At 36.9% G+C, this 26,818-nt stretch overlaps 1 protein-coding gene across 1 annotated transcript; it reads right to left on the bottom strand.

Moving 5' to 3' along the window:
* Window positions 1-427: 427 nt before the first annotated feature.
* LOC145660747 (venom peptide SjAPI-like) lies at window positions 428-25,395 on the bottom strand. The gene is made up of 3 exons (XM_081726157.1): window positions 25,308-25,395; window positions 7,176-7,352; window positions 428-597 (listed from the first exon to the last, which is right to left on the bottom strand). Exons 1-3 carry the CDS (start codon window positions 25,393-25,395, stop codon window positions 587-589), a joined length of 276 nt encoding a protein of 91 aa, XP_081582283.1. The 3' UTR covers window positions 428-586.
* Window positions 25,396-26,818: the final 1,423 nt, after the last annotated feature.

Genomic DNA, 26,818 nt, shown 5'->3' with positions numbered 1-26,818 from the left:
CCGCAGGCTCCAAATATGTAAATGTATTTATTATCTATTGAATTTAATCAAGTAAATATAATTTACAATTTCATATAAACTTCAAAAATATTATTTCTTTTTATAAAGTACGTTCTCTGAATGCGCTTGGTGCATTCTTGGAGCTTATTTCAGAACTAAATGTTGTTGAGACTCTCTTCACTCTTTTGGTAATAACATATTCAAAATTTCACTTAAATTTAATCTTTCCTCTCGATTCAATACGTTATAGAGTAAGTTCTTATGCAACAGAAATCAGAATGAGAGTTCATATCAAATTTACAAACTTGAATATTTGTTATATAATAGTAAAGAAACAAGAGCGAACGTTTTCTAATATTTCTTTATTTCCGCTATCATATTACAGATTTTTAATTTAATAATTTTATTACATGGTGATGATCTGTTCTTCAAGAAAGTCATTTTGCAGCAAACTAGAACATAAGGTTTACTTATGTTTAAAATATTATCAAATAATTTATTTTTCGGTGGTTATTTTCCATCTGTTCTCTTCTCTAATAAAGGAAGTAGCTGGTATATTACGTATATCAAGCCATGATGTCTGGTATTAGCGGAGAGCTGTGAACATATAGGGAAAGTATGATCAGATTATTCATGTACAATGCTTATGGAGCTAGTTTTACTATTATTGCCTAATACTCATTTCAGACGGGTACCTGTGTAAAATTACAAAAAAGAAAAAAAAAGTGTTGAAAAGGAATTGAATTTAATATGAAAGGACGATTAAACCGTTTTACAGAAATGAAACATCCACTTGATTCACAAGAGTAGCGATCGTTTTCCTTCAATTAAAAATGAAATGAAATCTTTTAGTTTTACGTCTCACGATTATGCCGGTTAGGCTAAAGGAGACGGTGATGATGAGTAATGAATGAAATGGTGGAATGAAGTAAGTGGGAGGAAACTGGAGAACCCCGAGGAAACCCACGCACACGATGTTTGCCCACCACAAAGTTCACTTGGCGGGGTTGGGGGTGGGATCGAACCCGGGACCCCTAGCACCAGAGGTGAACGCTCTACCATTGAGCCACCGCGGGCCCTCTTTTCCCTCAATTGATTTTTTTTAGATGAAGTATACATAATTTATTTTCTTTTGCACAGATTACATTAGGTATTTAATTAACCTTATGATACAGATGAGATTTGACCAATTAAATTCAAATTAAGTCCAACGAAGAATATAAAGATGTCACGGCCAGTGGCTTAGGGAAGGGGGGCAGAGGGGCCGACCTCCAAAGAGGTCCGACAATTGTACTTTGATACTTTGATGTTTGTAATTTTTATATATTTTTATGTTTATTTTTTTTTGTTTGTAATTTTTCTATATGTACCTATAACAGAACTTGCCCCCCCCCCCCATACACACATCCTGGTTACGCTACTGGTCACGGCTAGAGTATTTCATAAATTGTGAACACTTTTCATTCAATAGTCTTACATGTAAAAATCACAACGTAGGTGCTCTACAGGAGAGAATAAAATTATATAGAATTTTAGCTGGTGGCCCATTTTAATCTTTTCATTGAAATATCTCGAAAACGGTTGAACATAAATGAACCAAACTAAAACTCAAATAGGAAATGCTATGAGAAAAATCAAATGGTGACGTCGCGGTGCTACACAGGGCCGCCCTGCATGGGCGCCCGGGTGCCAACTTTAAAATTTTAAATGAAAATATGGGAAAAGTGATATTTCGTTCCATAGACCTTTAAAAACTAAAAAGCGATGTGGCAAAAGATTTTTCATATCGGTCACTGTATTCAAAATAGCCACCCAAATATGTTACCTGTATCAGATAAATGTCCAGTAGCACTAGTATGAAAACGGTTGATCATAAATGAACCAAACAAAAACTCAAATAGAAAATGTCATGGGGCACACCGAATGGTGTTGTCGCAGTGCCTCTCAGGGCCGCACTTCATGGGAGCCCAGGGACCAACTTTAAAATTTTAAATGGAAACATGGGTCGAGTAATACTTCGTTCGATAGATCTTTAAAAACCAGAAAAGCGTTGTGGCAAAAGTTTTTTCATATCGGTCACCGTATTCAAGATGGCCCCCAAGACATGTTGTCTGTACCACTAATATGAAAACAGTTGGAGATAAATCAGAATAAAATTCGTATAAGAAATGAAACAGGCTATTTATCATTCCATGACTCGAGACGGAGAAAAAGATTATTAAAGTATAATTGACATAATGCAAAAGAGAAAATATAATTCTTAGAAAATTACTTTTCCCATATCCCTCTGTAAGTGCATGAAGCAGGAATGAATGATAAAATCTCAAATGAGAACCCCAGTTTTACTTGCAATAGGTATATGGTTTGTCTAAAACACTTGTGTGTACAAGTGACTGATACTGTAATGAATAAAAATATGGTGAGATTTAAATTTTACACCCATTTGTATTGCAAAGTGTGATTGGATAGGAAAAATGAAGCAACTGAAATGAGAAGGAAAGTATTTGATAATACATTTTGGAACTTGCAAACATTTTGGCCGCCCCTGATAATTTAACGCAATGTGTGCAAGATGTTTGGGAGACATCTGAATCAGTATGTACGGTTTCGCTACTGGGGATCATAACTGAGATTATTGCTGAAAGTTAGTCGGAATGTAACTGTGGACAGCATTTCAGTGAAGCTCATATTTTATCACATGCAAGAAGACATGTTTGTGCACATTGTTCGGCAAATTCCTTTCGCATTTCAGTTGATTCATTTTTGCATCAAATCATTGCCTGTAATCATAATGGAAGGTACCATTTAACAATAATTTTACATACTTTTCCCATTACAGAGACATCTATCTCTTATACAAACACATTTCAGATAACTTTGTTTTGTAGATAGAATTTACAACAACTAAGGTTCTCATTTACAATTTCACCGTTCCTTCCCGCTTCACTCACTTACGGAGGGAGGTTAGAGCGATAATTTTCTAGGAAATAGATATCCTCCTTTGCATTATGGCAATTTCACTCTAATCATCGTTTCCTCTGTTGCAACATTTTCGAGCCATGGAATGATAAAATACCCTCTGTGATTTCCTATTCGAATTTTTGTTCTGGTATTTTCAAATTAGTGGTACTGGACGATTTATCTGATACAGTGGTCTTGTAGTTATATATATATATATATATATATATATATATATATATATATATATATATATATATATATATATATATATATATATATATATATATATATATATATTCTTATGTTTTTATTATATCGAATTATTTATACATTAATTTGAGAATTGTCCCAATCATATATATTGATTCTTAAATTCTAAAATTCTAAATTTCACGAGTTCAGAAATTTCACTTGCACTCTTTTGCTTATAGGCCTTAAAAGAGGCTACTTTTTAAAGATTTCTCTTCGTTGCTTGTTTTTACCAGTAAATTTCTCATAGCTGCAAAAATTTCCAGAATTGTTGCTAAATTTAATTTTTTCTACATTTTTTGTCCTCGGAAAAATATATCAAAGGGCGGATATTGAAAACGGATTTGCTATTTCAGCTGAGGAGGCCAGCAGGGTGGAAGTCTCTAAACTGGTGGCTTTTTCAGTCGCAATTAAAGTAATAAGAGAGCTTTTCTCCAGGAATTTTGTTCTTTAAAATTGTCGCTATATGTTCTGTGCATATGTTGGTGTTAGGTGTCCTGTCCCGCCAGTGAAAGTGGTCTGTGGCCGTAACTTAGGTATTTTCACGAGATAAGAGTAGGAACTTAAAGAGTTAATTAGGGAGTTAAGTTCTACGTCAGAATAATTACTAAAATGGGCTCTAGTTTTAACGATGAGAAAGAATGAAGAAAAATTAATTCTTGGGGTGATCCTGGGAAGAGTGTGAATCCAGGATACTTATATTTTTGAAATCGCCAGGTGCTGGAGGTTTTTCCGACGTATTTTGAATCCAGGTTGCTATTTGGTTTCAATCCCCTTACAGTCAGACAGTAGTGAGGCTTGGCTGGTGTTTTCTTATTCACACTGCTACTTTCGTGTTCGAATGTATAAAAGTGTGTGGATTACCTTTTGTTACCTAGTTTCTTGAATGCAAGACGGATTATCATAGCTGGGCCATGTGTGAGGGCTGGTACTCCTATTCAGTGAGTTGCCCATCTTTTAAATTTTTACTTTGTTTCCTTATTGGATTTTTCTCTGAGTGTAGAGAGTCCAAACAGGTGTAGGCTAGACAGTTACTGTAATCAAGTTTAACAGTCTTTGAAAGTAAGGAATATGGATCTATAGTAGAGTGCGTACTAGTTCCCATATTGCCGCAGACTCCAAAGAGTGTTAGAGAAATCTTATTAATTACCCCATTGACAATCCGCTGGCGGGCCGCCAGAGGCCAAGAGCAGCAAAACAGTGGTCCTTGGCCAGTATCGACAGCGGCCCGCCAACGACTGTCCGCTTAGCGGTAACGTATCTGCGGCCGCCAAAATGCCGTACGCGAGTTGGTCAGCGATTTGTGGTTTTTACGACCACAAATATGCACACAGTCAAGCAGATTAATAAGTGCCGGAGACTCAAGGACCAGGTGTAGGAGGAACCAAATTAAAGTATTTGGTTTATGAGGTCCCTTAACACACAGTAACACATGTGTTACGCTGTCATTAGGAAGAAACCAGTGAAGGGACACAACATAAAATTTCCTTTATTCATCGTCTTCTCCACCAGGGGCCATCTACACATTATGTTCTTGTCATTTGCGCTTAACCAGCAACTTGATACAGTTACGAGACAATTGTTCACTTCTAAAAGCACTACAGTATAATATATGCACATTTTTATCACTTACAAAACGTTGTTTCCAACTTGTGCGTGTAAACTTCATTTGTAAATATTTGAAGGAGTTCACATACACTGCACATCATGTAACAAATGAAGAACGCGAAACGAACATACAGGCAGCACTACTAGTCGACGATTTCTCCAATCAGGCTATTTAGCGGCAAAGGTCTTATTGTCTCTGGCAAGCCGCCACGCAAAATACAGCTGTAAACTGCATCATGGGCACTTTAGCGGAACAGCTGCTATCGTCGGTCTGCGAAAAGAAAAACAACAAAATGGCATAAGTGGGCAACGACCACATCCCGTCTTGACACCACCTATGTTGGCGGCCTGGCAGCTGAAGTATGAGGCTTTCCGCCATCGATGGCGGCAATTTGTCGATGGGGTAGTATTAGAAATACAAGTATTTAAATTAGAGGCTGAGTTCTTTATCCTCTCTAATGAATACTTGGGGAAGACGAGCATAATATTAAAGTTGTCTTTAAGGGCAAAGTAACGTCCTTTAAATCTAAAACACTAGTCAGTCAGCTTTCATAAATTAGAGAAATATTAATTATAATAAACTAGTAATCCAAGTTAATTTCCTTGGTATTGCATTTAACTCAGTCGTATTTTGAACCTGTTACCTAGACGACAGCGAGCGGACTTATTAACTTGTGGAAGAGATTTTCTTTTGTTGTAAGGTAAAAATGGCAGACTCAATCACTTGAGTGGTGTTAAATTTAAATATTTAATATATATATATATATATATATATATATATATATATATATATATATATATATATATATATATATATATATATATATATATATATGTGTGTGTGTGTGTGTGTGTGTGTTTACCTTACAGCATATAGCTCATACTTCGCAGCATCACAGTCACTCTTTCGGTCTGTGCAGAACTTCTTGAACGATGTTATGTTACTTTGAAAAGAAACTTCTGGAAACGAGTTGTAGCATTTTTCTGCCATAAACCACAGGTGTTTTACAGCGACGAGTCTTTCGTGTTGCCGAAAAATTTCAAGTAATCGAACGATGTAATGCATATGCGTTTTGTAATTGCTTTTTCTTTAAATCACAATAAATGTCTTTGTAATTGACTTCCGAAGATGTTATTAGAGTCCCCTTCATTAAATTAATTAAGTAATCCTTAAGGTTTATAAGACGGCTTATAAGACATCTACCTGCCATCCGAGCTTCCCGCGTTTGATCGCTGCTGAGAGTTGAACATATTTGTCGTTTTGGCAAATGTATACCGGTACCTAACCCGTTTATAATACAGTAAAGATCAGAATTCGAACTGAAGACAATTATCACATTCTTACATAATCTTTCTTTAGGAATCAGAGACGTGGAGATTGAGAAAAGCTGAATATCCAGGCTGAAAGCATTTGAAATGTGGTGTTGACGCAGAATGCTGCGCATATCATGGACCGAAAAGAAAAGGAACGAAACGCACTAAAAGTAGCTAGTGAAGGACGACAGATCATGAAGATAATAGGAAAGAGAAGGAGAAAATCATTCTTGACGATCTTATTCGGCACTGCGATTGGATCACTGTGTTGAAAGTGGGAAAAGAAGAACGAAAACCAGGAAGAGGGGAGACCAATCATAAAATATCTAAATGCACTTACAAAGAATATACTTTATCAAAGTGTAAAACGGCCCTCCCAAGGGAGAGAATAGTTTTAAGAGTTCCGTGTTATCCATTAATGTATGGTTGAGGTGAACAAGAAAATAATTGGAAGTCAAAGTTAATTGTGGATATAAAGAGTATGAACGATTTCAAGAAACAATTAGATGATGCCAGAAAAGACCCGCTTTAATTCTCCAAAATGAGCTGTCAATTCTAAAAACCTTTTACAATTACTAAATAATGATATGCTTAACGAAATAGAAAGGTACCTATATGCCTAGTAGAGCACATTGGCCTACTAGAAAACCAGGAAGAGAAAGACCAAGGATATAATATCTAGATGCAGTTACGAAAAATATAACGTGTCAAAGTATAAAACAACTCTCTTAAGTGAGAGAAAAGTTTCAAAATTCCCATGTTTCCCACTAACCTGTGATTGAGGAGAGAAAGAAGTGGACATATTCGTCGGTTCCTGCATTTGATGACTTCTTAAAATTGGTGCCTCTGAAGACCATCATACTAATTTTTGAGTAAGATCTATTACATGAACTTCGTTTCAAAGTGAGTTTAATGACGGAAGAAAAGTATATATAAGTACCAGTTCACACAGTACAAGTTGTAAGTGTAAAACTTTTCATGAAGAGTGTTACGACTGTGAGGTGAAATAATAGTATTAATATTATAAGAAGAAATAGACTTACTTTTTCTGCATTGTGCTATACGAACACATTCTCCTCCAAGATGTTCACGGACGAAACCAGTCCTGCAGCGGCATCCAAGCGATGTCCCTTGTTTGCACAATTCTGGTGGTGCTAAGACATTAGCACAGGTTTTTTCGCAGAGAACTCCAAAATTTCTGCGCTCATTTGCTCCACATTCTGTACAGAAAAAAAGTCTTTGAATCGATGTATGTTGTTGAAAGTGAAACAATTTTATTATCCTGTTTGTTTCTCGAAAGTTATTGAGTTAGAAAAGAAATACAACTGGCAGTAATCTTAAAATAAATGTTTTCTCCTAGAGTTTTCTTAACTTACCAATGTCAAAACACTAGCAGCATTTAATAAGTTTAGGAATCAAAAAATATAACTTTTATAACCCTTTTACAAAAAAAATTGTAAAATTAAAATAAAATAAAATAAAAAAAATAAATTAAAACGATGATGATGATACTGATATTGTGTTTCTGTATGATGTTCCCTTTCCTCGAGACTACGGCTGCGTGAATGTGTCACTGATTGCTGAACGCGAACCCACCGGGCCCAGACGGGTAAGCTATCAACACTCACTGAACCATCCACTACACCAATCATCTCCGGAAAATAGAACTCAAGTTGACCCTAAATATAAAGATTTCTAAGCCTCCTTCATTCTCACTCGCAAGCCCAGTATCCCGATCCGCAGTTCATAGCCTGCATCCCATCGCGAGATAAGGTTACAAACCACAATCCGACAGAACAAGACACTGACCCAAGAGTGAAACTGACGGTGAGTGCTTCGAAAATCTAAATGTTTGTATTTACTAACCCAGATAAAAAAATCTCAAATTGGACCTAAACCGCGCAACGGAATGGAATTTCGTTAAGAAAATGAATGTCAAAGTGAATTTTGCTGATATTATTAACGAAGTGAAATTTCCTGGCAGGTCTGTGATTCCAACCCCGGTCACACTAAGTGAAAACGATTCTATACGTTTCAAGATGCTATAATATACTTTCGTTACACTATTCACGTACTGCTTTTCAAAACTCTACTTTCTGAATACATAACAAGACTATTGAAGTTACTTTACTACATAGATTTAAGTAATTAGCTCTGCACTGGATAATGAAAGATTTTGTTTCGACTCATATATTTTTTATTTCACTAACTTTCTGTATGATAAGAAATAACAGGAGAATACATTTAAAAAAACGCAAAGGTTGGAAATTGAGGAAAATTCTTGACATAGCTGAATGGGTAAGTCTATCATTGCATTACATATTCTATTCACATATCATGAACAATTTCTACATTCGTTTAGTTTAGTCAAAAAAAAATTGAAAATAAGGACATTTACTACAAAATCACGTAAGCCTTGCACTACACATGTGCTACTCATTACGGCAGTGTGCTACATACTTTACTTTCTTTTCTTAGTATTCTCTTTTAGATACCGTTGTGAAAGTGGGGACAGCGCGGAGGATTTATATCAACAAGGCGACCTCCCTTGTATGAACTCAGACCTAGCCACTTTGATTCCCACAACAAAACATTTTCTTTTGAGACAATACATACACTAAATAAATCTACATGAAAAGAAAGTACACTTAACCTAGTCCCTAGCCTAACTATCTAACTAACTTAACCTAAGACATATAAAAATCACTTTATTCAACAGATTAATAATATAGCACACACCTTGCCTCTTACCGAGGACGTATGGGACGTTGACCATTCAGCTTTAATTTTGTATATTGTTAAAATAAAAAAAAGTCTTAAACTATGTGCTTAAAATTCGAATTTCTGGTTTCTGGTGAAAGGAATTCAAAATACATAACGAACGTGTTGTTGCTGACGAGCATCTCCCATTACCAATAGTTATGCAAGCACCCTTATTATCAATGTGAGCCGAAACTTTGTATATATTTGTCTCATCGTATTCAAACTACAGTGAAGGTAAGCACAAACCAGAGAATGGATTTTGTTCTGTAATATAGCAGTACGGAAAATAATAAATAACAAAAAGAAGAATATACGAAATTACATATTCAAAATATAATTTTGGGGTGAAATGTATGTACTCGAGAGTTCACACATTTCATGGACTGTTGGTAACAAACATCCACACTGAAACTCCAAAAGAACAATCCTCCCCCCCCTCCATTGAACGAGTGATTTATGTCACATCGCAAAGTTTATATATTGTATAACTTAGGGAAAATATACGCAGCGTTTAGCACATATTATAAGGCATCACAACACCAGATATAAACATTTTCCAATCCGAAAGAGGTTAGAATTCCGCAGGTTTCAACTTGGCCAAAACAACAATAATTTGGAATTTTACTTTCTACCACTTACTTGCTGCAATAATCCATATAACGAACGTGTTTGTTCAGTTCATACTTTACCAATACTTTATCCTACTTGCCCCGGGCAAGTATTTTGGATATTTCAAAATATTTGTGACTGGAACTCCATGTCTTCGGGTTTCTGCAACAACGTGCAAACCTGACGTCAGCAGCTTGCTCTCCTTCACCCTTACACAATGAGCAAGTCAAAACTAATTTGAATTGCGCCGCAGTCCTCAGGAGTCCGTACTCCAAAATGCTCCACTAGCAGCTAACCACACTGAATTAAATTGTAGATTTTCTGCAGATCAGACGCACTACCCATCTGATCATGGCGGCTTCATCAACCAAAAGAACAAAGGCAACAGGAAGAAGATTCCCAATTGGAAGATCATTGTGACGTAACTATACGATGATAGGTGTATCTCTCAAGATCAAAGGAGCCGAAAAATCTCAACCACAACCGTGACTGCGGAAGATCCAATCACAGATAATTTAGATTAAACAAAGAGATGCTTCAAGAAGCTACTATGGCTGACTTTACAAATATAAAATTTTAAAGAAGATTTTTGAAATAAAAATTTTGAATTCTTTTGAAGATCCCCAAAGCCAAAAATATGAATGAAAATTGACTAGAAAGGATTAAAAACGACCAGATATAACCTTATTTCCTAAAATAATATTATATTTTAGCTAAATATACAAATAATTGTTCAATGTAAATATATTACCATATATTTCCCTCTAAATATACTAAAATCATTAGTTCAAGGAACTTAACGCAAATTTTGCGATCTACTTCAAATCAAGTCATTGATTAATTATATATTAAAAATAAAATTTTAATAAATATTAAATTCATATATACACTGGTTGCCCAAAACTTCCGGGCCATGTTACATTATACGATGTATAAGGTAACATCCTCCGGGAGGTTCGGAAAAAAATCTAACTTAGAAGTTCAAAGTTAAGCTCCTTTTTTTCTCTAACCTAACATTTAAGACATAAAACACTCTAATGCAATGCGATCAATATAAGAAATGTTTTAGAAAATTTTTCAGAGACCTTAAGCCTAACAAAGAATTTTATAACTACTCTATACGAAAAAAGGAAAATTGGACACAAAATAGACACAAAACAAACAAAAATTACCTTAATCTAAATTTAACCTACGATTCTCTTTCTTTTTTTTCTTTCTTTTTTTACGACCATGTTTTGTTTCTGTTCAACCTCCCAACAGCTCTCTCCTCTTTTCTTCAGAGCATCGAAATAATTTTAGGTTGTCGAAACTCTGCGTGCCAATATTTTAAACTTTGTAATCTAGCTGAATTTCTAGTTATAGCGGAAACAATGTATGGTCCCACATAGGTATCCATAAACTTGGCAAATACTTTCTTTGGTATGGATGACACGTGATGAGTTTTAACCATTACCAATGAGCCTTCAGTAATGGTATCCTGATGTTTCTGCTGTTTACGTTCTTTCTTGGGCACAGTTGCTGGGCTAAATATGACGAGTTTCTTGTCTTCACTGACAGGAAGTGATTCTTTTGGCCAGATACAATTCTCCTTGAAGCTCTTGGACGCAGAGTAGCATAGGAAACGCTCTGCCGGTGTGCATCCAAGTGCATCACACCAGGAATGGTTACACAAACCTTGGGCGGCTTTTAGAAAGGTACTCCATTTGGATTGATTCTCGCTACAATAGAGGCGGAGAATGCGGTGGAGGTCACGATGTCTGCGCTCTATAATGCCATGGGAGGAAGGATGGTATGGCGTGGTAAGTATGTGTTTGATTCGATGTTTTTGACAAAATTCTCGCCAGACGCGCGACAAGAATTGCGGACCTTGGTCACTCACCAAATACTTAGGATAAGGTAGTTGATAGTAATATCTTTTCTCGAGGACAGCCACAATCTCCCTCGTGTGAGCCGTCCTAAGGGGGAAGAAACACACGAAGCGACTGTAGACGTCCAAGATAGACAAGATATACTTATAACCCTGACTCCTAGGAAGGGGCCCGACCAGATCGAGGCATTGTTTCTCGAAGGAAGCAGAGGCCTCAACATGGCAGGGTTCCTTTCTGATCACCCTGTACGAGTACTTAGTTCGTGTACAAGGAAGGCATTCTTGAATATACTTAGTAAAAGTCTCACGCATACCTTTCCAATGAAACATGGCCTTAGCGAACGACAAACATCGCTTCACACCAAAATGGCTTTTGTTGTGAATCGCCGAAACCATATTTTCCACCAAGCTGGCAGGAATGACCAGCAGCCAAACAGAATTTTGAGAATTTCTAACATAAACTAAATGATTCTCCACACGTATCCTGTCATTGTCTCGAGAATCCTTCCAAATGGCATGTAGCTTTCTACAATACGGATCTTTCCGCTGTTCTCGCCTCAGTTCCGCGACATCCAAGAGGTCAGCGTCCTCCGCGGTCAAAAAATTTATAAAATGACCCTCTTCTGCCTCAGGAATTTCTGGAGGATAACGGCTCAATAGGTCAGCGATTTCATTGTCAGAGCCTTTGATGTGAACAAATTGTAAATCGAAACGTTGCAGTTTGAGCAAAAAACCAGTAGTTCGAGCATCAAGATTTCTCAAACTGAAAGCATATGTGACTGCAGCATTGTCACAGTGGACCGTAGTCCGTCGACCTAAAATGAAGTAGGAGAACTTCTCGCAGAGGAAGAGAACAGCTGCCAACTCTAACTGGAAAACTGACAAGGAGGCCTCATGCGGTTTTATTCGCCGACTCGCGTACGCAATAACCTCCGGGTCATCCTGTCCCGGGGGAAATTGAGCCACGTAGCCAGCCAATGACTCCGCAGAGGCATCACTGAACAGATGAAAATCCAAATTGAAATCAGGTTGAGCAAGAGCAGGAGGACTACTTAGAAGTTCTTTTAGATGATCGAACTTTTCTAATAACTCCGAAGAGTATTCTACCTTCCGGTCCTTCTTGAGAAGATCGTAAAACGGAGCAGTTAAACCTGCGAAGTTTGGAAAATGTCGCTTTCGCCATCCCACGAGACCAAGAAATCTCGGTAGAGCCTTCTTAGTTCGTGGAAGGGGAAAGTGACGGATGGCCTCATTACTTTTAGGATTTATTTTTACAGAAGATCCTGAAACAAGATGACCAAGAAAAGGAATTTCGAATTTGAAGAAGTTGCATTTCCGAAAATTGAGAGAAAGATTAGCCGAACGAAGTGTGTTGAAGACCTTTTCTAAATGCTGAAAATGTTCGTCTGTGGAAGATGAAAAACAAAGAACGTCGTCCAGGTAAACTATAAGAAAATTTTTGAAGGTTTCTAATCCAAAGAAGGTGTGCATGACAGACTGGAAAACCGCTGGTGATGATTTCAAGCCCATTGTTAACCGAGTCATTTGATACTGACGTCCTTTGTAAACAAAGCTAACATATTTGTAAGAGTCTGGATGGATCGGGACACTATGATATGATTGCGTACAGTCCAACGAGGTGAAAATGGTTGCACCACTGACTCGTACGATTAGATCGGAGATCGGCTCGACCTGAATCTTTGGTGTAATCACACGCTCGTTGATGCCACGCAGATCAATCACGGGCCTTAGCTCTCCAGACGCCTTACGCACAATATGTACAGGGCATCTGTAAGGTGAAGGACCTTCCACGATAATCCCAAGTTTTACCCACTTATCTAAGACCTCCTCAAACTCTTTCTGAAGACGAATGGGTACAGGATACAACTTTCCTACCACCGGGACGTCGTCGGAAAGCTGTATTCTATACGGCTCGACCTTTATGACACTGGGATTCTCTGTGAAGAGACACCTGAATCGAACTAACAATGAAAATAACCTCTCCTGAGAATCCGAATCGAGATCGGTTCTCTGAGAAACAAAGTCCCGAAGTTCCTCCTTCGTAACGGAGGGTTGAAATAAAGAGTCGTCCTCTTTATCTGAAGTTAGTTCTGCGACAGTAACCTGGCAACAATGCTGCTGTTCCATGTTAATAGAAATGATCTGTCCCGAGTCTGATTCAAGGGAAATTTCTTTAGATTTACAATTTAGAGAAAGGTTGTATCGAACGAAAAATGGGAATCCTAAAATACAGTGTGCTTTTAATTTCTGGACAACATAGACTGAGACTTCGAAAACACAATCTCGGATAGTGAAGTTTAAGATCTGGAAACCTTTAACTTGGAATGATTCGTCTCCTGCAAAACCTTTTAAAGAGTTATTAGTTTTCGGTCGAAGTTTGGCAGAAGGATAGATCTCTTTTATACGTCTCCAAACATCTCCTGAGAGCAAATTCGTATCCGCTCCAGAATCTAGGATACAAACCAAAGATAACTCTCCTACCGAACAAGTTAGAGTGGGTAAGGGATAGGATAAAAGAACACTCTTTTCCGCACTGGAGTCACACTCCCTCTCGTCTATCACGAAACGAACAGAGAACAGAGGCGTGCCCGATTTGTTTCCCCGAATTCCGGAAATTACCAAAACATCCAATTTGAATTTTGAGGTTCGAGATTAACTACTGGACAGGTTGGTGCCAAACAAAAATTTTGATGTTCCGTTATCGAACTTTCTCCTTTTTGGGGAGTCGAGGAATTCATATCGCAGTCCACAGTCTCCCCTAATGAGGGCTGCGACATGCATTTCCCGAACTATTCCCATTCGCTTCAGATGACTGCGCCATCGGCGGCATGAACGTCGTATACGGGGAAGGCCAACCAGTGGACATAGCCATGTTCACCACTGGGGAAGGAGTGGATGTGGGAGTTGCCACCGCCTCCTCCAGGAGGCAAATTCGGCATGTATCCCAGATAGGCTTGTGCTCCCGGTATGTGGTTCGAACTCGGCGCGCACTGTTGGGATGCACCTCGATGACATCCAAAGTTCATTGCTCCCGATTGGTAGTTAGGGTTGGAAACATATGGAGCATTCTGGTTTCCGTTCTCCCAGTTTTGCCTTCGGTTGTTGAACCAGGATCTTCTGGCCTGAAAATTTCTTCTTCGACCTCGGTTCCCCAAGAATCGATTGCCATTTCCATTTCCCTTGGCATCACCATTCTTCTTTCCTTCGTCCTCCTCCGTCTGCGACGAAGTGTCTTTAGTCTGTTGTGACTTTCCGTTCTTTTCTGTCTTTTTTCCAATCTTGGCCTGCCGAATGTGCAGACGCTTAAATTTCTTATCTGTCAGCGGTTCCATAGGTTCCGGATGACCTTCTATTTCGGCTATCTTAACAATCAGATGCTGGATATTCTTGGGCTCCACGGCTCGCAACAATTTAGCATCTCCAGCCGGCAGACAATCTAGGACAATCTCAATGAGTTCTGTCTCATCTGGATGTTGTGCCACAGCATAATATTCAGCTATGACCTTCCAGGCAAAGTCAGTTAGCCGGTTATACTTGGACCGGTCAAATTTCATTCCTTGGATGAATTTCTTCTGCAGGCGTTCCATCCTGGCCGAGAAGTAATGCTCCTTAAATAGACGCACAAAGTTCGCATAACTGTTGATGTCTTTGCAGACCGTTTGGTACCAAGTCTTGGCCCCAGCCGACAAACAACACGGTACCAAAACCATGCGTTCGTATTCCGATGCGGAGATTATCTTAAACGCCTGTTCTAAGTTTTCTAGAACAGACCTGGCCAAACCATATTCTCCAGTGAAGTTCGGTAAGTGATTTATTTCCGACAGCCTTAGATTCAACGCTCTATTTCCAGAACATCACTCCTATCTGCCGGGATTCAGGGGAGAGTTGCAGCCAATAACAGGGCTCTTTGCATTTGAATAATTTTGTCCAAAATTCGAATAAGAGGTATAATTTGGGCCAAAAAGTAAGTTGCCTTGCATCGATACCACTGTGTGACTACATACTCCCTTCGGAATTCCAACAAACGAAGGAGTCCTATCTGCAACAGTACTGGACATTACATTACTTAATTTACATATATTGGAAGTCGAGACCGAAGCCTGAGACCACGTCAATAATGGATTTAAAGCCCTAGAGGCAACCTGACCACTCATGATATCCCCACAGGTGGGACTGGAATTGTTCGTAACCAACGAATGCGAATTTAAATCAAACGGCCAGACATTCTTAGTGTGAACGTTGGTCGGCTGACAGACAGAGACTGTCACCGTTGGGACAGTACGAGTCTCCCCAACCGAAGAGACTGGTACATCCACTCGGGTGTCAGAGTCTGTTCCGTCAGCGTCAACCCCCTCACAACCAACAAAGTCACGTGACCGCTTGCGACCGACACGACCTGGTTTATTTTGCTCCTGATCCTTCACCAAAGTTTGGATCTTGGCCTCGAGTATGTCATAAGATTTCCGGGTGCTCGACTCGAGATGGGATAGTTCTTTACCGAGCTGATCACATCTGCGATTTTGCTTTTCTACTGACAACCAGAGATTCTCCTCAACGGTGTCTACCCGCGTTGTTATCGTATCCTGAAATTCCCCCACCGAAGTGTACAAATCGCGAACTTCGTTACGGAGGTCCGATACGTCCTTGTTTACATTATCGACTTTTTCGTTTACAATTTGCATCATTTCCGACTTTAACATATCAAATTTTTGATTCATAGTGAACAAGTTATTATCTACTCTTTCAAATCTTTGGTTCATAACACTGTCAACCTTGTCAAATTTTTGATCCAAAGTTAAAGTTAAGGTTTGACTAAAACGTTCTAGCATAGTCGCGAGGTCTACTACGGGTGAAGTTGAACCTGCAGTTCCGGTACCATCTCCACCATCGTGCAAACTTTTCTCTCCCGTGACGGGCGTCGTGGTGCCCCGTTCCTTTCCACTTTCCTGTGACTTTGGTAGCGATCGCACAGTCAGCTGTTTGGCCACAAACGTTTTACAAAACCAGGGCTCACTACACTTATTTAATTCTTCTACCTGTTCATCGGTTATAATATAGCACTGTGCATGCACCCATCCAGAGCAACCGTCACAATACACACTGAAGCCCTGTATTTCCTCACTACAACACACATATTCATCCGGGCTACGGGATTCAGTACTTGACCTGCTACCAGCAGACATCTCCATTTCACACAAATTGTTTTCCCCAAGCTACACATATACAAACTCAAGAGTGACTACACATCGTTCAAGGAGTCGTTTGTCACAACAGTCCCATTACATTACACTGCTCTTTCAATATGATTCACTTAGCACTCGCGAAAGATCGAAATAACAGATCCTGGCTGGGTCGCCAATTTTACAAAAAAATTGTAAAATTAAAATAAAATAAAATAAAAAAATAAATTAAAACGATGATGATGATACTGATATTGTGTTTCTGTATGATGTTCCCTTTCCTCGAGACTACGGCTGCGTGAATGTGTCACTGATTGCTGAACGCGAACCCACCGGGCCCAGACGGGTAAGCTATCAACACTCACTGACCCATCCACTACACCAATCATTTCCGGAAAATAGAACTCAAGTTGACCCTAAATATAAAGATTTCTAAGCCTCCTTCATTCTCACTCGCAAGCCCAGTATCCCGATCCGCAGTTCATAGCCTGCATCCCATCGCGAGATAAGGTTACAAACCACAATCCGACAGAACAAGACACTGACCCAAGAGTGAAACTGACGGTGAGTGCTTCGAAAATCTAAATGTTTGTATTTACTAACCCAGATAAAAAATCTCAAATTGGACCTAAACCACGCAACGGAATGGAATTTCGTTAAGAAAATGAATGTCAAAGTGAATTTTTCTGATATTATTAACGAAGTGAAATTTCCTGGCAGGTTTGTGATTCCAACCCCGGTCACACTAAGTGAAAACGATTCTATACGTTTCAAGATGCTATAATATACTTCCGTTACACTATTCACGTACTGCTTTTCAAAACTCTACTTTCTGAATACATAACAAGACTATTGAAGTTACTTTACTACATAGATTTAAGTAATTAGCTCTGCACTGGATAATGAAAGATTTTGTTTCGACTCATATATTTTTTATTTCACTAACTTTCTGTATGATAAGAAATAACAGGAGAATATATTTAAAAAAATCGCAAAGGTTGGAAATTGAGGAAAATTCTTGACATAGCTGAATGGGTAAGTCTATCATTGCATTACATATTCTATTCACATATCATGAACAATTTCTACATTCGTTTAGTTTAGTCAAAAAAAAAAATTGAAAATAAGGACATTTACTACAAAATCACGTAAGCCTTGCACTACACATGTGCTACTCATTACGGCAGTGTGCTACATACTTTACTTTCTTTTCTTAGTATTCTCTTTTAGATACCGTTGTGAAAGTGGAGTCAGCGCGGAGGATTTATATCAACAAGGCGACCTCCCTTGTATGAACTCAGACCTAGCCACTTTGATTCCTACAACAAAACATTTTCTTTTGAGACAATACATACACTAAATAAATCTACATGAAAAGAAAGTACACTTAACCTAGTCCCTAGCCTAACTATCTAACTAACTTAACCTAAGACATATAAAAATCACTTTATTCAACAGATTAATAATATAGCACACACCCTGCCTCTTACCGAGTACGTATGGGACGTTGACCATTTAGCTTTAATTTTGTATATTGTTAAAATAAAAAAAGTCTTAAACTATGTGCTTAAAATTCGAATTTCTGGTTTCTGGTGAAAGGAATTCAAAATACATAACGAACGTGTTGTTGCTGACGAGCATCTCCCATTACCAATAGTTATGCAAGCACCCTTATTATCAATGTGAGCCGAAACTTTGTATATATTTGTCTCATCGTATTCAAACTACAGTGAAGGTAAGCACAAACCAGAGAATGGATTTTGTTCTGTAATATAGCAGTACGGAAAATAATAAATAACAAAAAGAAGAATATACGAAATTACATATTCAAAATATAATTTTGGGGTGAAATGTATGTACTCGAGAGTTCACACATTTCATGGACTATTGGTAACAAACATCCACACTGACACTCCAAAAGAACAATCCTCCCCCCCTTCCATTGAACGAGTGATTTATGTCACATCGCAAAGTTTATATATTGTATAACTTAGGGAAAATATACGCAGCGTTTAGCACATATTATAAGGCATCACAACACCAGATATAAACATTTTCCAATCCGAAAGAGGTTAGAATTCCGCAGGTTTCAACTTGGCCAAAACAACAATAATTTGGAATTTTACTTTCTACCACTTACTTGCTGCAATAATCCATATAACGAACGTGTTTGTTCAGTTCATACTTTACCAATACTTTATCCTACTTGCCCCGGGCAAGTATTTTGGATATTTCAAAATATTTGTGACTGGAACTCCATGTCTTCGGGTTTCCGCAACAACGTGCAAACCTGACGCCAGCAGTTTGCTCTCCTTCACCCTTACACAATGAGCAAGTCAAAACTAATTTGAATTGCGCCGCAGTCCTCAGGAGTCCGTACTCCAAAATGCTCCACTAGCAGCTAACCACACTGAATTAAATTGTAGATTTTCTGCAGATCAGACGCACTACCCATCTGATCATGGCGGCTTGATCAACCAAAAGAACAAAGGCAACAGGAAGAAGATTCCCAATTGGAAGATCATTGTGACGTAACTATACGATGATAGGTGTATCTCTCAAGATCAAAGGAGCCGAAAAATCTCAACCACAACCGTGATTGCGGAAGATCCAATCACAGATAATTTAGATTAAACAAAGAGATGCTTCAAGAAGCTACTATGGCTGACTTTACAAATATAAAATTTTAAAGAAGATTTTTGAAATAAAAATTTTGAATTCTTTTGAAGATCCCCTAAGCCAAAAATATGAATGAAAATTGACTAGAAAGGATTAAAAACGACCAGATATAACCTTATTTCCTAAAATAATATTATATTTTAGCTAAATATACAAATAATTGTTCAATGTAAATATATTACCATATATTTCCCTCTAAATATACTAAAATCATTAGTTCAAGGAACTTAACGCAAATTTTGCGATCTACTTCAAATCAAGTCATTGATTAATTATATATTAAAAATAAAATTTTAATAAATATTAAATTCATATATACACTGGTTGCCCAAAACTTCCGGGCCATGTTACATTATACGATGTATAAGGTAACAACCCATTACAGATAATAGTATTTATTTTATAATTTATTTATTTTAAAGTTAATAAATAGATATAATGAAGGTAACAACTGGCGTCAGATGTATGTTAACAGTGTAACATAATCCTAAAATCTTATGTCAAATAACCTCTTTCTCTTACATAGTTTGGGCCTGAATCAAAAATATTGGAATCCAAGATGGCGGCCATTCTGGAGTAATAGGTGCAATTCTACCACCGTTATTCCTACTCAAGATTTGGTGTCACTTCCTCTAGCAAATCCACACTTACAAGGAATCCTTGCCTTATATTGCGTACTGTAAATGCTTTGAAATCTTTAGGTCTTTAAATTTAGTAATTTACTGTAGTTATTTCCTTTTTCACCCTTTTCTATTCTATTTTTCTCAAATTGGTTTTAAAAACTAGGTAATGTAAATAACAAATATCGAAGGTATGAGGAACGCAATGACCATCATGATGATGATAGGTATTCTGCTATTATTGGTAGGCAACTTACTGCAGGTAGAAGCTTCCATGCTACACTGACTTTATAACCCATTACAGATAATAGTATATATTTTATAATTTATTTATTTTAAAATCTAGCATATTACAGAAATTGTGAAGGATGTGGGATATAATGCTTAAAGGACCAATATCCGGTTTGCCGTAAGGACCAGATTGTGTCACGTGATCAGGTCAAAGGTCACGTTCCTTGTTAAATCGAGTCTGGAGATTCTTAATCTTGATGTAACCTTCGTGTGGGACACCCTCGGAAATTCGCAGTAAATGCATATATGTACGTTATCATTATTATTGATTTTACTAAAACAACTTGACTTTTCACAATGTTTTATCTATATATTCTTCATTACGTGCTATACATTCTTTTTAAGCTCTTCATGATGTCTTTCCAATAAGTTTTCAAGTAGCCATCTTACTATAGTTTTGAGATATGTGGTAGAATTAATTTTTCTCATTGATTTTCGATTAACTTTAATGTTCATGTTTTGTGATTTTTTTACTATGTTCCATCCATTTTAGAACAATTTGCTTTTGAGATATAAAATCTTTTTGGTTTCCTCTACATTTGAGCTGAATTTCATCCATCTTCCTCTTTTGGTGTTTGAGATAAGTGGAGGAATTATTTGTTTTTCATTGACAATAATACTAATGTTTTGTGCTTTTTTGTCTATGTTCCATCCATTTTAGGACAATTTGCTTTCGGAATATAGAATTTACATAGTCGTTTCTATATTTAAGCTGAGTTTCAGCAATCTTACAGAAACTCTGTTCTCATTATTGAAGTAGATTCAGTGACAAGTTTGTTCTTTGTGAATGAATCGCTCGGTGAAAGCTGATAGCCCGTTACTGCTATTCCGGATTCTTATTGTTGAGGTCTCAGGAAGTTGTTATCTTAAAATGATCGACGAACAGTTCTCATTTATACAGGGTGTTTCAAAATAATACCGACAAAGTTTGGGAGGTGATTCCTGAGACCAAGATAAGACAAAAAGTACATACTAACCTAGGTGCACAAATGTTTCCTTACGGAGTTATAGGCTGCAAAAAACATGAACAAATTAAGTTTAAAGGTCCATAGTTCTAGTCAGATCAAGACTTCACTTAGGAAATAAATCTGCGCAATCCAAAAATACATGTTTCACAATCCTAATGTACTCAGGCTACAATTTTTATAGCTGGTGTTTGGCTACGGGAATATAATTTGAAGTACTCACCAACTACCCCCATAAAAATGTTGCGGTAGTACCATAGAATTCTGAAACATGAATATTTGGATAGGATACATACAAGTTCTTAAATAGAATCTTGATCGTCTGTGGTAGGTCCCATAATATTGGAGCTATGAACCTTTAAATTCCACGTTTTCATGTTTTCGGCAGCCTATACCTCAGAAAGAACCATTTGTGAACCATTTGTTGGTCTATACTTCTCGCCTTATCTTGGTGTCAAGAATCACCTTCCAAACGTTTTTGGTGTTGTTTTGAAACACCCTGTATAATGTATCTATAACTTCGACAAGCATGGTCAAGAAATTTTGCATAAATATTTTTTATGGAAAGGGAATCTTTAATATAACAGACATCTATATAAGGGTGGTTTTTATTTTCGACTTGAGAGTTTTTTTTTTTGAGTCTAACTCTAAAAGGGTTTCATGTCACACAAAAGTAGCCCATCAGAAAAAAAATAGCTCAATTAAATAATATTAAATGATACCCCAAACGACCTCACATTTAAAATGAATTTACAATACACAATATGAGGCAAATATACCTAGGACGTTTGGGAAGGCCCATTGTAAGTTAATACATAGATATTATGAAGGTAACAACTATTAAATACTTCAAGATGACTTGGAAATAACGTCGGATGTATGTTTAACAGTGTAACATAATCCTAATACCTTATGTCAAATAACCTATTCCTTTTATATAGTTTGGGTCTGAACCAAAAATATTGGAATCCAAGATGGACGCAATTCTGGAGTAATACGTGCAGTTCTACCTGCATTACTCCTATGCAAGATATGGTGCCATTTCCTCTAGTACTTTCACACTTACAAGAAATCCTTGCCTTATATTGTACATTGTAAATGCGTTCAAATCTTTAAGTCTTTAAATTTGGTAATTTACTGTAGTTATTTCCATTTTCACCGTTTTCTATTCTATTCTTCTCAATTGGTGAAAAACTAGATAATGTAAATTACAAATATCGAAGGTGTGAGCAACGCAATGAGCGTCATCATCATGATAGGTATTTTGCCATTATTGGTAGGCAACTTGGTGCAGCTGAGAGGCTTCCATTCTACAGGGATTTCCGCTAACCTCTCCGTCTTTGCATACGATGTTTCTGTTTTCATATCGTCCATTGTAATTGTAATCTACTTCTCCCTCTCTCTCTCTTTCCTCTACCATACCCTGTAGTATGTCCCTCATGATACAGTTCCTTTTTAGCCAATGTCCCAATGAGTTTCTCTTGTTAATAATATCTAAAATTGTTCTTTTCTCCTTTACCATTTCTAAGTCCCTCTCAATCGTTCTCTGCACGACCATGTTAGTTTTCTCCATTATTCTCTACACCCACATTTCGAAAGCTTCCAGTTGTGTTTCATCATTTTTACGTAATGTACATGTTTCTGACCTATACAATACAATACAATACTCCATACTTAGCATTTTATGAATCTTTTTCTTAACTCTTTATTCATGATCTCACAAACTAATATTTTTTTCGTCCTGAAGGCTTCTTTAACCATTCCTGTTCTTGTTTTTTACGTTCACATTTCACATCATTACTAATAATATTACCTATTATTACTATTCACCTCTTCTATTTACTCCCCTCCTACTTCTATATTTGACACCGACCACTTGGTTCCAATCACCATGGTTTTTGTCTTTCTAACCTTTATTTTCATCCCATATTCTTCCCCAAGTTCTCTAACATCTTATTGATTTTGTCTTCAGATTCTGCAATAACTGCCATATCATCTGCAAAACGTATACCGGTACACCTGATCATTGTACTTTCTACTGAAGTGCCAACTTCATTTTGTAGATTTTTTGACTATCTCTTCTAGATAGTGATATTTTATTTTCACTAAACTTCAATGAAGTTTAATGAAAATAAAATGTCTCGAAGATCCCTTTTAAATTTACCCTAAACCCTCAGGGGTCCACGGGAAACAAATGTTTGAAACGTTAATCTAGATCAATTAGGAAATGAGATTCAAACAGTTTAAAGTACAGATGTATACAATTTGTAAATGTTTTGGCAGCAAGCGCTTTACTTTGAACCATAAATATTTAAGAGGAAGAAAAAAGCATAAAAGAAAAGAATCCTCTACATTTACCAACAATTTTCTTGTTTGAAAATCTGCTTGCAACCCCGATGGAACGAGGTCATTTCTTTTTATCTAGCTCGTTGACGTCATAGTGGCGCATGCTTAAATGTTTTGTGTTCGCTTATCTATGAGATTCTGTGTGCTGCGTGAACCTTCTCATATAGTATTGCAAATGCCGAACCAAAAGCGTTGCTGCGCTCACAGATGAATCATTCTGCTAAAAATTCTGTACAAGTGCTTTTGTGTTAGAACGAATCTCCTTTACGCTTTATTGCTGTTACAGGAAATGCTGTATATACTCGAAATAAAGAAAAAGAAAGAGCTTAATGAAGTAGTGTGCTCAAAGGAATCTAGTAGAGTAAGGAACAAGTGAGGAAGATGTGCAATGGAAATGGAATGAGAAAGTAAGTGTTAAGAGGACGAACGACATTAAATCAGAACAACATTTATGAAAAGTTTGTGTTGGGGAGCTAGAATATTATATAATGCCTATAAGTAGAATAACGTCGATAAGAATGGTAAAAGACGAATTTACGAAGTGCAAAATGAGATTTTTGTTCTATAAGTAAACATGTGTCCAATAGTGTGCCGATTATTATTGAACTATACGGAACAGAAATGTGAAATAATTAAAATATTTCACTTTTACGTCCCACGAATATGCCGGCGAGGCTAAAAGAGACGGTGATGATGAGAAATGAATGAGATGGTGGAATGACGAAAGTGGGAGGAGACGGGAGAACCTCGAGAATGCCCACGTACATAGTGTTTGCCCACCACAAAGTTCATTTGCCGTGAGCTGGAATTGAACTAGGGACTCCAAGCATCACAGGCGAACGCTCTACCACTGAGCCACATGCAGACCCGGGAATAATAATAATAATAATAATAATAATAATAATAATAATAATAATAATAATAATAATAATAATAATAATAATAATAATTTGTACTAATTAGAAGGCAATTACAAAGTACAAATTATCAGCTTTATAATGGTGCAGAATGTGTTACATATGAAGAAATTTCAACAATTAGTCATTACTAATATATTTTGTTCACAAAATACAGTCAAAATACAGTCAAATACAAAATACGAGATGTAATAATCACAATCTTCATATTCTATTAAGTAACATTTGGACATATTTTTTTTACATATTGAAAATTTCAATTGTTAAAGTGGATACTTTCAAACATCTAGGATCAATATTAACAGATGAAAATCATATTCACGAAGAAATTAAATGTCGACTAAAAGGAGGGAATTCATGTTTCTATTTAGTCCAAATTCTCTTATCGTCGCAATTTCTGTCGAGGAATTTGAAGCTTAAAATATATAAAACGGTAATCTGCCTGTTGTTCTGTATGGTTGCAAAACATGGTCGCTTACTCCGAGGGAAGAACATAGACTGAAAATATTTGAGAACAAGATCTTGAGACGAATATTCGGACCCAAGAGGAACGGGAATGGGGAATGGCACAAACTTCATAACGAAGAACTATATAATTTATACGGTTTACCAAACATTTTTAGGGTCATGAAGTCACGAGGCTCAAGTGGGCAGGTCATGTAACTAGAATGGAAGAAAGTAGAAACGCTTTCAGAGTCTTAACTGGAAGACCAATCGGAGAATTACCATTAGGAAGACCTAGGCGCAGATGGGAGGACAATATTAAGATGGATCTCGTAGAAATAGCAATACAAAATAGAAACTGGATTCAGTTAGCTAAGGATAGAAGTCGGTGGAGAGCTTTCTTGAACGTGGCATTGAATCTCCGGGCTTCATAAGCCATTGAGTTAGGTAGTTAGATTATTAACATTACTTACTTTGAAAACTAATCCCTTGTCCGAGAACGCTTTCGGAAAGATAAATCAGTACAACAAGTATACAAAGGAACTTGCATCCCCGAGCCATCATGAATACGAAATATTTGAGATCAGTTATTGTATCATCCACAAAGACTACGATGACTTCACACATTCAGTTGAGAAGAATGGATACGAGATAATGGAGTTAATGTTGCTATTAAAAGTTTCATGGATTACTTCCATTGTAGACGAAATAGTGCTTGAAATAAAGTGAAAAGTGTTCTCTCATTACGTAATAAAAATTTAAAATATCACTTTAATGAGAAATTATCGTAGAGAGGCATTTACAAATTTTATTTCGCGTGAGCAGTAAACACTTCTTCAGAAAGAAACACGATTTCAAAAGTATTAGTTATCATGTCACAAAGACAATAATATAAAATGTATCTTGTTGGAAGATGAATCTAAGTTATTAAGAAGACAATAAGCATTGTTTCACGAAAATTTCTCGCTAAGAAGCACAAATGTTAATCTTATAAGTTTTAATGGAAAGGTCATAATTGACATCATCATCATGAGGATTTTGGTATCTGTGGTACGAAACTTACCGAGATGTTATCCCCAGAGTACAGCATTCGTAAACCGTCTCTATCATGATACAAGTGTTTGCTTCCACATTCTTATGTATTGTTTGTCCAGTATTATAAGTCGATTCTTCACAATCACTTTGTAAAAAAATTAACTTTGGCATTAACAGGATTTGAACCTACGTTTGACAGCTGTATTATTCATAAGGCCACTATGTTACCCCTACAGTATTATGCCATCTGAAATTATAAGCCAAATATTACCTACTTTAGCCCTGATCTTTGGAACGAACCGGCTTCTTTTTGTAAAGCTCTTTGCACAAAAGTGCACAACGAAATTGATTTATTCGACGCCCTAGAGAGAAATTAGTGTCCACCGATAAAGGAAAAACATGCAATCGAGGAAAATATAGAGAAATAAAATATATTTTGCACTAATTTCGCAATGCAAGTTCAAAAGTAAGCAAATAATAATAATAATAATAATAATAATAATAATAATAATAATAATAATAATAATAATAATATAATTTTGAAAGTAACTATATTTGGGATACCTAATCTATTGAACCAGCCGACCGATCTCGGTCAAATTTGCAACATTGATAAGGTTCGGGCTCTGGAACCTTTTTCATCTTTTCGTTTTAACGGTAAAACTTAGGGGCAGGAGGAGGGTTGATATATAAAAATGAATAAAACATAATAACTTTTGAATCACCTAGCCGTTCTCTATTAAACTTTCAACATAGATAAGGTTCGGATCTGGGACGGCTTTTACCAGTAGGACAGTAAAACGTAGGGGCCGAAGTGGGAGATATATGTAAAAAAATGAAAATGACTGTCTTTGTGACTTCAGCACTCTTGAACCACCCGACCGATCTCGACTAAATTATCAACATGGGTGAAGTTCGGTTCTAAGATGGTATTTATCTATTTACTTTG

Source organism: Thermobia domestica, chromosome 9 (genome assembly GCF_964235325.1).
Source record: "Thermobia domestica chromosome 9, izTheDome1.hap1.1, whole genome shotgun sequence".
Classification (NCBI taxonomy): Eukaryota; Metazoa; Arthropoda; class Insecta; order Zygentoma; family Lepismatidae; genus Thermobia; species Thermobia domestica.
The sequence above is the reverse complement of the archived record's forward strand: the minus strand, read 5'-3'. Positions and strand labels throughout refer to the sequence as shown.

Coding starts and splice junctions, on each gene's coding strand:
- LOC145660747 (XM_081726157.1), bottom strand. CDS start 25,395: ATGGCTCGGGGATGCAAGTTCCTTTGTATACTTGTTGTACTGATTTAT. Junction 7,353..25,307: donor ACAAGGGATTAGTTTTCAAA/GTAAGTAATGTT, acceptor TTTTCTGTACAG/AATGTGGAGCAAATGAGCGC.